Below are 12,991 nucleotides of genomic sequence, written 5' to 3'. Positions count from 1 at the left end.
GTACCCTGTGTGTACCCTGTGTGTACCCTGTGTCCCTGATAATAAGAGCTAGTGAAGGTTTTACTAAATATATAATGTCTCCCCCGAAAGTAAGACCTAGCAAATTTGTTGGGAAGCAAGGCCGCCACACAGAACACCAGGACATGCAGCTGGGATTCTCCTTAGCAACGGCCGTTGTCCCCAACCTTTACCGTCCGTTGCAGAGCAGCTGCATGCAGGACATGAAGACCATCACCTCCTGCCAACCCCGATGTTCCCTTCTGCAGCCATCACTTGTAAATGTGCAGACAAGGCATCAAAAGGCCCGTCCCCTACCGCCAGATGTAGAGCTGCCCACAGTCTGCCATTGTCCTGTTGCCTGCCACCATACCGTACACTCTGTCCCTGCTGTGCTGTATGAGTGTGCTGTGATGAGCTCCCCCTGGTGGCCGGATGCTGCCATACCATACGCTGTCCCTGCTGTGCTGTATGAGTGTGCTGTGGTGAGCTCCCTCTGGTGGCCAGAAGCCGCCATACCTTACTCTGTTCCTGCTGTGCTGTACGAGTGTGCTGTGGTGAGCTCCCCCTGGTGGCCCTGGGACCTCCCCAATGACTTTGGGTGGCTCAGGCAGCATGATGCCCGGTCTGCAGTATCACCCAGCGGGCGGCCTGTCAGTGTGCACACACCTGTATTGTCTCTCTATGTTGCAGATAGTGCGGACGGTGAGGTTATCAGCAGGGTGTGTGGGAGGACCCGGCCGGCCGTCCCACTCGCTCTCGTGGCTCCTCGGATCTGGGTGCATTTTGTGAGCGATGCAGAAGCGGAAGATCTGGGATTTGTGGCGGAATATTTATTCACAGGTAAGGGATACCGTCTACCGCCTCTATGGATACATCAACGTCCAAGTCCGTGCCATGTGATGTATCAGCGCCACGTGACCTGAGTGTATCCGTGCCATGTGATGTCTCCGTGCCACGTGATATGAATGTATCCGTGTCATGTGACCTGAATGTATCTGTGTCATGTGACCTGAGTGTATCCGTGCCATGTGATGTCTCCGTGCCATGTGATATGAATGTATCCGTGTCATGTGACCTGAATGTATGTGTCATGTGACCTGAGTGTATCCGTGCCATGTGATGTCTCCGTGCCATGTGATATGAATGTATCCGTGTCATGTGACCTGAATGTATCCGTACCATGTGATATATCACATGGCACGGATACATCACATGGCACAGATATATCACATGGCACGGATACAATTATATCTGTGCCATGTGATGTATCCATGCCATGTGATGTAAATGTATCTGTGCCATGTGATCTGTCTGTGAGCTTTTCTCTCTGTCTCCTCCTCCTCCCCCCTCCCTTATGAGACATCTGATGTAACCAAGTCCCTGGCAGGCTGTATCTGCAACATTGTAGCTTCTTTGGAATGCCAGGAGGTTTAATCTGAGGTCAAGTTGCTGATGAACTCACTGTGATTATCCGTACCAGCATTACAGAGAAGCTACAATGCTGCAGATACAGCCTGCCATCCACTGGTTTACATCAGCTGTCTCAGAAGGGAAGGTGGGAGGAGGGGGGAGAAAGAGAGAAAAGCTCACATACAGATTTTTGTGTCTTCAGCAGAAAGCAGCAGCTGAGAACTGGGGGAAGGAGACTGAATAGATAATAACAAGTATGGAAGGAATTGTTAGTTGTACCATGGGCAGCAACATATCAAAAGTTATGTGTGAGTGGAGTACCCCTTTAAGCATTTATGGCATAGGGTATAATTATACAAGTGGTACAGAAAATGGTTTGGCCTCCATGGATATAGATGGTGTGTTGGTGTTCGGGGTGACTGGTTAGGCAGGTGGGGGTGTATAATAAGCTGTATACATATACAGGTCAGGGGGTGATAGATTACACGGAATGTATAAAAGTGTGTTCCGTGTGAGGGTTGTGCATTTACACATTAGTGAAGTCTTACAATAGTTTCTATTGTCTTGTAGGTTGTGGTGGGACACAGAGTGGGGAGTCTGGAGTTATAGCCAGCCCCAACTATCCTGATGACTATCCGGCTCTCAGTCACTGTGCCTGGCTCCTGGAGGCCCCGGAAGGTGACATCATTACGGTCAGTCTTCTTTCTTTACAGTAAAGATCAGATCTTAAATGGTACAGTCACTAAGCATGACCACTACTAGACTAGTCACAAAGCATGACCATTATTAGACTAGTCACTAAGCATGACCATTATTAGACTAGTCACTAAGCATGACCATTATTAGACTAGTCACTAAGCATGACCATTATTAGACTAGTCACTAAGCATGACCATTATTAGACTAGTCACTAAGCATGACCATTATTAGACTAGTCACTAAGCATGACCATTATTAGACTAGTCACTAAGCATGACCATTATTGGACTAGTCACTGAGTGCAACCACTGTTAGACTAGTCACTGAGCATGACCTCTATTAGACTGATCATCCTTCTGTAAGTGACCTGTATCTTACCTCTCTGGAGCCGTCATCACATACGTGTCTGATAGGGAAACACCAGTCTATTCCATAGGTTACTATGCAGCCAATCTCTTCACTCCATGGTAATAATGATAGTGATATAGTTCAGGCCATGGGAGACCATCAGTCCTGATAGTGGAGGGTGAGATCATGGTAATAAGGACACAGAAGACCATGAGATCCTTGTAGATGATGCTGGTTGTATACAGGGGGATAAGGCTATATATATATATATATATATATATATATATATACTTCCTTGGAGCCATACAGTATAGAATAAACATATATATATATATATATATATATATATATATATATATATATATATCATACTACAACTCAATACAACTATGGGCTATAGCAGCGTCTGCCATGAGGTCTCCATGTGGTGCAGAGACCAGGCACTACTGCTAGCAGATCAGGCAGACCCATAAACCTGACACCGAGCATACAGACAAAGTCTCTGATGCTTCTAGCCAGAAATGGGAACTTGTAGTTATCATACATAAGAAGCTGAGAGTCTTTTGGATTACTTTTTGTTCTTCTGATGGTCGCCAGTCACACATACATCACATATATACATACATACATTACATATTTACATACATCACATATATACATATATACATACATACATCACATATAGTATATATACTGTACATACATACCATATATATACATATATACATATACACATACATCACATATATACATACATACATTACATATTTACATACATCACATATATACATATACATATATACATACATACATCACATACAGTATATATACTGTACATACATACCATATATATATACATACATATACACATACATCACATATATACATTTACATATATACATACATACATCACATATATACATATACATATATACATACATACATACATCACATACTATGTGTATACTATGTGTATGTATATATGTACTATGTGTATACTGTGTGTATGTATATATGTACTATGTGTATACTATGTGTATGTATATGTGTACTATGTGTACTATGTGTATGTATATATGTACTATGTGTATGTATATATGTACTATGTGTATACTATGTGTATATATATATGTACTATGTGTATACTATGTGTATGTATATATGTACTATGTGTATACTATGTGTATGTATATATGTACTATGTGTATACTATGTGTATGTATATATGCACGATGTGTATACTGTGTGTATGTATATATGTACTATGTGTATACTATGTGTATGTATATATGTACTATGTGTATGTATATATGTACTATGTGTATACTATGTGTATGTATATATGTACTATGTGTATGTATATATGTACTATGTGTATACTATGTGTATGTATATATGTACTATGTGTATACTATGTGTATGTATATATGTACTATGTGTATGTATATATGTATATATGTACTATGTGTATACTATGTGTATGTATATATGTACTATGTGTATGTATATATGTACTATGTGTATACTATGTGTATGTATATATGTACTATGTGTATGTATATATGTACTATGTGTATACTATTTGTATGTATATATGTACTGTGTATACTATGTGTATGTATATATGTACTATGTGTATGTATATATGTACTATGTGTATACTATGTGTATGTATATATGTACTATGTGTAAACTATGTGTATGTATATATGTACTATGTGTAAACTATGTGCATGTATATATGTACTATGTGTATACTATGTGTATGTATATATGTACTATGTGTATACTATGTGTATGTATATATGTACTATGTGTATGTATATATGTACTATGTGTATACTATGTGTATGTATATATGTACTATGTGTATACTATGTGTATGTATGTACTATGTGTATACTATGTGTATGTATGTACTATGTGTATACTATGTGTATGTATGTACTATGTGTATACTATGTGTATGTATATATGTACTATGTGTATACTATGTGTATGTATATATGTACTGTGTGTATACTATGTGTATGTATATATGTACTATGTGTATACTATGTGTATGTATATATGTACTATGTGTATACTATGTGTATGTATATATGTACTATGTGTATACTATGTGTATGTATATATGTACTATGTGTATACTATGTGTGTATATATGTACTATGTGTATACTGTGTGTATATGTATATATGTACTATGTGTATACTATGTGTATGTATATATGTACTATGTGTATACTATGTGTATGTATATATGTACTATGTGTATACCTAGTGTATGTATATATGTACTATGTGTATGTATATATGTACTATGTGTATACTATGTGTATGTATATATGTATTATGTGTATACTATGTGTATGTATATATGTATGTACTATGTATATGTATATATGTACTATGTGTATACTTTGTGTATGTATATGTGTACTATGTTTATACTATGCATATACTATGTGTATGTATATATGTACTATGTGTATTCTATGTGTATGTATATATGTACTATGCGTATACTATGTGTATGTATATATGTACTATGTGTATTCTATGTGTATGTATATATGTACTATGTGTATACTATGTGTATGTATATATGTACTGTGTGTACTATGTGTATGTATATATGTACTATGTGTATACTATGTGTATGTATATATGTACTATGTGTATGTATATATGTACTATGTGTATACTATGTGTATATATGTACTATGTGTATACTATGTGTATGTATATATGTACTATGTGTATACTATGTGTATGTATATATGTACTGTGTGTATATTATGTGTATGTATATATGTACTATGTGTATACTATGTGTATGTATATGTGTACTATGTGTATGTATATATGTACTATGTGTGTACTATGTATATGTATATATGTACTATGTGTATACTATGTGTATGTATATATGTACTATGTGTATACCTAGTGTATGTATATATGTACTATGTGTATGTATATATGTACTATGTGTATACTATGTGTATATTTATATGTACTATGTGTATACTATGTGTATGTATATATGTACTATGTGTATACTATGTGTATGTATATATGTATTATGTGTATACTATGTGTATGTATATATATGTACTATGTGTATGTATATATGTATGTACTATGTATATGTATATATGTACTATGTGTATACTTTGTGTATGTATATATGTACTATGTGTATACTATGCATATACTATGTGTATGTATATATGTACTATGTGTATACTATGTGTATGTATATATATATGTACTATGTGTATACTATGTGTATGTATATATGTACTATGTGTATGTATATATGTACTATGTGTATGTATATATGTACTATGTGTATACCTAGTGTATGTATATATGTACTATGTGTATGTATATATGTACTATGTGTATACTATGTGTATGTATATATGTACTATGTGTATACTATGTGTATGTATATATGTACTATGTGTATACTATGTGTATGTATATATGTATTATGTGTATACTATGTGTATGTATATATGTATGTACTATGTATATGTATATATGTACTATGTGTATACTTTGTGTATGTATATATGTACTATGTGTATACTATGTGTATGTATATATGTACTATGTGTATACTATGTGTATGTATATATGTACTATGTGTATACTATGTGTATGTATATATGTACTATGTGTATACTGTGTGTATGTATATGTGTACTATGTGTATGTATATGTGTACTATGTGTATACTATGTGTATGTATATATGTACTATGTGTATACTATGTGTATGTATATATGTACTGTGTGTATATTATGTGTATGTATATATGTACTATGTGTATACTATGCGTATACTATGTGTATGTATATATGTACTATGTGTATACTATGCGTATACTATGTGTATGTATATATGTACTATGTGTATACTATGTGTATGTATATGTGTACTATGTGTATGTATATATGTACTATGTGTATACTATGTGTATATATATATGTACTATGTGTATACTATGTGTATGTATATATGTACTATGTGTATACTATGTGTATGTATATATGTACTGTGTGTATATTATGTGTATGTATATATGTACTATGTGTATACTATGTATATGTATATATGTACTATGTGTATACTATGTATATGTATATATGTACTATGTGTATACTATGTGTATGTATATATGTACTATGTGTATACCTAGTGTATGTATATATGTACTATATGTATGTATATATGTACTATGTGTATACTATGTGTATGTATATATGTACTATGTGTATACCTAGTGTATGTATATATGTACTATATGTATGTATATATGTACTATGTGTATACTATGTGTATGTATATATGTACTATGTGTATACCTAGTGTATGTATATATGTACTATGTGTATACTATGTATATATGTACTATGTGTATACTATGTGTATGTATATATGTACTATGTGTATGTATATATGTACTATGTGTATACTATGTGTATGTATATATGTACTATGTGTATACTATGTGTATGTATATATGTACTATGTGTATACTATGTGTATGTATATATGTACTATGTGTATACTATGTGTATGTATATATGTACTATGTGTATACTATGTGTATGTATATATGTACTGTGTGTATACTATGTGTATGTATATATTTACTATGTGTATACTATGTGTATGTATATATGTACTATGTGTATACTATGTGTATGTATATATGTACTATGTGTATACTATGTGTATGTATATATGTACTATGTGTATACTATGTGTATGTATATATGTACTATGTGTATACTATGTGTATGTATATATGTACTGTGTGTATACTATGTGTATGTATATATGTACTATGTGTATACTATGTGTATGTATATATGTACTATGTGTATACTATGTGTATGTATATATGTACTATGTGTATACTATGTGTATGTATATATGTACTATGTGTATACTATGTGTATGTATATATGTACTATGTGTATACTATGTGTATGTATATATGTACTATGTGTGTACTATGTGTATGTATATATGTACTATGTGTGTACTATGTGTATGTATATATGTACTATGTGTATATTATGTGTATGTATATATGTACTGTGTATGTATATATGTACTATGTGTATACTATGTGTATGTATATATGTACTATGTGTATACTATGTATATATGTACTATGTGTATACTATGTGTATGTATATATGTACTATGTGTATGTATATATGTACTATGTGTATACTATGTGTATGTATGTACTATGTGTATATATATATGTACTATGTGTATACTATGTGTATGTATGTACTATGTGTATGTATATATGTACTATGTGTATATTATGTGTATGTATATATGTACTATGTGTATACTATGTGTATGTATATATGTACTATGTGTATACTATGTATATATGTACTATGTGTATACTATGTGTATGTATATATGTACTATGTGTATGTATATATGTACTATGTGTATACTATGTGTATGTATGTACTATGTGTATGTATATATGTACTATGTGTATGTATATATGTACTATGTGTATACTATGTGTATGTATGTACTATGTGTATGTATATATGTACTATGTGTATGTATATATGTACTATGTGTATACTATGTGTATGTATATATGTACTATGTGTATACTGTGTGTATGTATATGTACTATGTGTATACTATGTGTATGTATATATGTACTATGTGTATACTATGTGTATGTATATATGTATTATGTGTATACTATGTGTATGTATATATGTACTATGTGTATGTATATATGTACTATGTGTATACTATGTGTATGTATATATGTACTATGTGTATGTATATATATGTACTATGTGTATACTATGTGTATGTATATATGTACTATGTGTATGTATATATGTACTATGTGTATGTATATATGTACTATGTGTATACTGTGTGTATGTATATATGTACTATGTGTATGTATATATGTACTATGTGTATGTATATATGTACTATGTGTATACTGTGTGTATGTATATATGTACTATGTGTATGTATATATGTACTATGTGTATACTATGTGTATGTATATATGTACTATGTGTATGTATATGTTATTATATCATATTATGCTGCAGTGTTATATTACGCTCCGGTATTATATTATATTACGCTCCGGTATATTACGCTCCGGTATTATATTATATTGTATTACGCTCCGGTATTATATTATATTGTATTACGCTCCGGTATTATATTATATTGTATTACGCTCCGGTATTATATTATATTGTATTACGCTCCGGTATTATATCATGCTCCGGTATTATATTATATTACGCTCCGGTATATTACGCTCCGGTATTATATTATATTGTATTACGCTCCGGTATTATATTATATTGTATTACGCTCCGGTATTATATTATATTGTATTACGCTCTGGTATTATATCATGCTCCGTTATTATATTATATTACGCTGCAGTATTATATTACGCTCCGGTATTATATTGTATTACGCTCGGGTATTGTATGATGCCGCTACTCTGTGTGGATGTATTATATAACCCGGTCGTCTCTCCTTGGCCAGCTCTCCTTTGCTCACTTTGACCTGGAGTATCAGGCCGTCTGCCTCTGGGATTCGGTCACTCTGGTGAATGGCGCGGCCCCCAGCTCCCCCATCATAGGACAATACTGCGGCACCACGTCCCCCGGGACCGTCCAGTCTGGAGCTAATAAACTATTAGTCATCTTCCATGCCGACCACACCGTCCATGGCGGAGGCTTCTATGCCAACTGGACGTCAGACTCCTCCGGTGAGTGGCCGCCATGGTCTCCGCTTCCTTCCTGGTCCTCCCGCTCTCCGTCTTCTCTTCATCATTACTGTGATATTCTTTCTGCATTATTCCCCAGGTTGTGGCGGTCACATCCACGCAGATGGCGGTACTATCAGGTCTCCGGGGTGGCCCCTGAGCTTCCCCCCCAGCAGCCGCTGCACATGGACCATCCAGACGCACGAGAGCCGCCATTACCAGCTCAACTTCAACCCGAACTTCAATATCCCAGACAGCAGCGGGCGATGTGAGAGAAGCTTTGTGAAGGTCAGTGGCCGTGATGGATCCGGAGCCCCTCCATAACCTCCCTAAGAGCTGTATATGGATAACCTGTTACTATTACATCCGGAGCCCCTCCATAACCCCCTAAGAGCTGTATATGGATAACCTGTTACTATTACATCCGGAGCCCCTCCATAACCTCCCTAAGAGCTGTATATGGATAACCTGTTACTATTACATCCGGAGCCCCTCCATAACTCCCTAAGAGCTGTATATGGATAACCTGTTACTATTACATCCGGAGCCCCTCCATAACCTCCCTAAGAGCTGTATATGGATAACCTGTTACTATTACATCCGGAGCCCCTCCATAACCTCCCTAAGAGCTGTATATGGATAACCTGTTACTATTACATCCGGAGCCCCCCCCCATAAACTCCCTAAGAGCTGTATATGGATAACCTGTTACTATTACATCCGGAGCCCCCCATAACCCCCTAAGAGCTGTATATGGATAACCTGTTACTATTACATCCGGAGCCCCTCCATAACCCCCTAAGAGCTGTATATAGATAACCTGTTACTATTGCATCCGGAGCCCCTCCATAACCCCCCTAAGAGCTCTATATGGATAACCTGTTACTATTGCAGCCAGAGCCCCTCCATAACCCCCTAAGAGCTGTATATGGATAACCTGTTATAATTGCATCCGGAGCCCCCCCATAAACTCCCTAAGAGCTGTATATGGATAACCTGTTACTATTGCATCCGGAGCCCCTCCATAACCCCCTAAGAGCTGTATATGGATAATCTGTTACTATTGCATCCGGAGCCCCTCCACAAACCTTCCTAAGAGCTGTATATGGATAACCTGTTACTATTACATCCGGAGCCCCTCCATAAACTCCCTAAGAGCTGTATATGGATAAACTGTTACTATTGTATCCGGAGCCCCTCCATAAACCTCCATAAGAGCTGTATATGGATAACCTGTTACTATTGTATCCGGAGCCCCTCCATAACCCCCTAAGAACTGTATATGGATAACCTGTTACTACTGCATCCGGAGCCCCTCCATAACCCCCTAAGAGCTGTATATGGATAACCTGTTACTACTGCATCCGGAGCCCCCCCATAACCTCCCTAAGAGCTGTATATGGATAACCTGTTACTACTGCATCCGGAGCCCCTCCATAACTCCCTAAGAGCTGTATATGGATAACCTGTTATAATTGCATCCGGAGCCCCTCCATAAACTCCCTAAGAGCTGTATATGGATAAACTGTTACTATTGTATCCGGAGCCCCTCCATAACCCCCTAAGAGCTGTATATGGATAACCTGTTATAATTGCATCCGGAGCCCCCCCATAACCTCCCTAAGAGCTGTATATGGATAACCTGTTACTACTGCATCCGGAGCCCCCCCATAACCTCCCTAAGAGCTGTATATGGATAACCTGTTACTACTGCATCCGGAGCCCCTCCATAACTCCCTAAGAGCTGTATATGGATAACCTGTTATAATTGCATCCGGAGCCCCTCCATAACCCCCTAAGAGCTGTATATGGATAACCTGTTATAATTGCATCCGGAGCCCCTCCATAACCTCCCTAAGAGCTGTATATGGATAACCTGTTATAATTGCATCCGGAGCCCCTCCATAACCCCCTTAAGAGCTGTATAAGGATAACCTGTTACTATTGTATCCGGAGCCCCTCCATAAACCTCACTAAGAGCTGTATATGGATAACCTGTTATAATTGCATCCGGAGCCCCTCCATAACCCCCTAAGAGCTGTATATGGATAACCTGTTACTATTGCATCTGGAGCCCCTCCATAACCCCCTAAGAGCTGTATATGGATAACCTGTTACTATTGCATCTGGAGCCCCCCCATAAATTCCACCATTACAAGGCTATGTAGATGTAATATATGGCAGCCCTGTGTAACTAGTTTTGTGTCTGAATAGTCCGATTTCCAGTATTGTGACTAGAAGTATATACTGTATATGATGGGAGTGATTCCTGGCCGGTCGCACCACTACTACCAGCTGTCGCCTTCTGTGAGTGCTCTGGGTGACGTCACTAGGTTCCACTACGGTATCTCAATAGGGTCAAAATTCCATCCAACGTGTTTCAGCGCAACTTCAAGAGTTTGTACCTTACACCTTCCCTGATGAAGGTGTAAGGTTAGGCAGAAACACGTTGGATGGAATGTGCTGTCACTTAGAACAATCCCGGAACACTGCAGCTGGTAGTAGCGGTGCCGCTCCTGTCATATACCAAATGCACGTCCAAACCATCCGTATTTCTATCACAACATTGGAAAGTGGAACTCTGACTATTCAGACACAAAGCAAAACTAGTTACTCAGAGCTGCCATATATGATCTCTAAATCTGCTTGTAAGGGTGGAGTTTATGGAGGGGCTCCGGATACAATAGAAACAGGTTATCCGTATAGAGCTCTTAGGGGGGTTATGGAGGGGCTCTGGCTGCAATAGTAACAGGTTATCCGTATACAGCTCTTAGGGGGTTATGGAGGGGCTCCGGATGCAATAGTAACAGGTTATCCATATACAGCTCTTAGGGGGTTATGGAGGGGCTCCGGATGTAATAGTAACAGGTTATCCATATACAGCTCTTAGGGGGTTATGGAGGGGCTCCAGATGCAATAGTAACAGGTTATCCATATACAGGGAGATGCGGCTTTCAGCCGATTCCTTTACTACTATTATTATTATTATTACTATTGTTATTATTGTTATTATTATTACGTGCGGTACAGTCGTCTCCATCCTCAGTCTTATAGCAGTAAGTCGGCCATCTTCCTCATAGTCTTATGTGCGGTACAGTCGTCTCCATCCTCAGTCTTATAGCAGTAAGTCGGCCATCTTCCTCATAGTCTTATGTGCGGTACAGTCTTCTCCATCCTCAGTCTTATAGCAGTAAGTCGGCTATCTTCCTCATACTTCTTATGTGCGGTACAGTCGTCTCCATCCTCAGCCTTATAGGAGTAAGTCGGCCATCTTCCTCATACGTCTTATGTGCGGTACAGTTGTCTCCATCCTCAGCCTTATAGCAGTAAGTCGGCCATCTTCCTCATAGTCTTATGTGCGGTACAGTTGTCTCCATCCTCAGTCTTATAGCAGTAAGTCGGCCATCTTCCTCATACTTCTTATGTGCGGTACAGTTGTCTCCATCCTCAGCCTTATAGCAGTAAGTCGGCCATCTTCCTCAGTCTTATGTGCGGTACAGTCGTCTCCATCCTCAGCCTTATAGGAGTAAGTCGGCCATCTTCCTCATACGTCTTATGTGCGGTACAGTTGTCTCCATCCTCAGCCTTATAGGAGTAAGTCGGCCATCTTCCTCATACGTCTTATGTGCGGTACAGTCGTCTCCATCCTCAGCCTTATAGCAGTAAGTCGGCCATCTTTCTCAGTCTTATGTGCGGTACAGTCGTCTCCATCCTCAGCCTT

The 12,991-nt window shown here is 37.3% G+C and overlaps 1 protein-coding gene across 1 annotated transcript in view; it reads left to right on the top strand.

Moving 5' to 3' along the window:
* Positions 1-12,991, top strand: part of CUBN (cubilin) — a 304,407-nt gene that overhangs the window by 258,755 nt on the left and 32,661 nt on the right. The window contains exons 51-54 of the mRNA XM_069959738.1: positions 691-840; positions 1,981-2,102; positions 9,048-9,273; positions 9,371-9,568. Of these exons, the coding sequence (XP_069815839.1) occupies positions 691-840; positions 1,981-2,102; positions 9,048-9,273; positions 9,371-9,568 (696 nt within the window). The remainder of the gene's footprint in view (positions 1-690; positions 841-1,980; positions 2,103-9,047; positions 9,274-9,370; positions 9,569-12,991) is intronic.

Source organism: Dendropsophus ebraccatus, chromosome 2, assembly GCF_027789765.1.
Source record: "Dendropsophus ebraccatus isolate aDenEbr1 chromosome 2, aDenEbr1.pat, whole genome shotgun sequence".
Classification (NCBI taxonomy): domain Eukaryota; kingdom Metazoa; phylum Chordata; class Amphibia; order Anura; family Hylidae; genus Dendropsophus; species Dendropsophus ebraccatus.
Note: the sequence above shows the minus strand (reverse complement) of the source record. Positions and strands in the feature narration are given on the sequence as shown.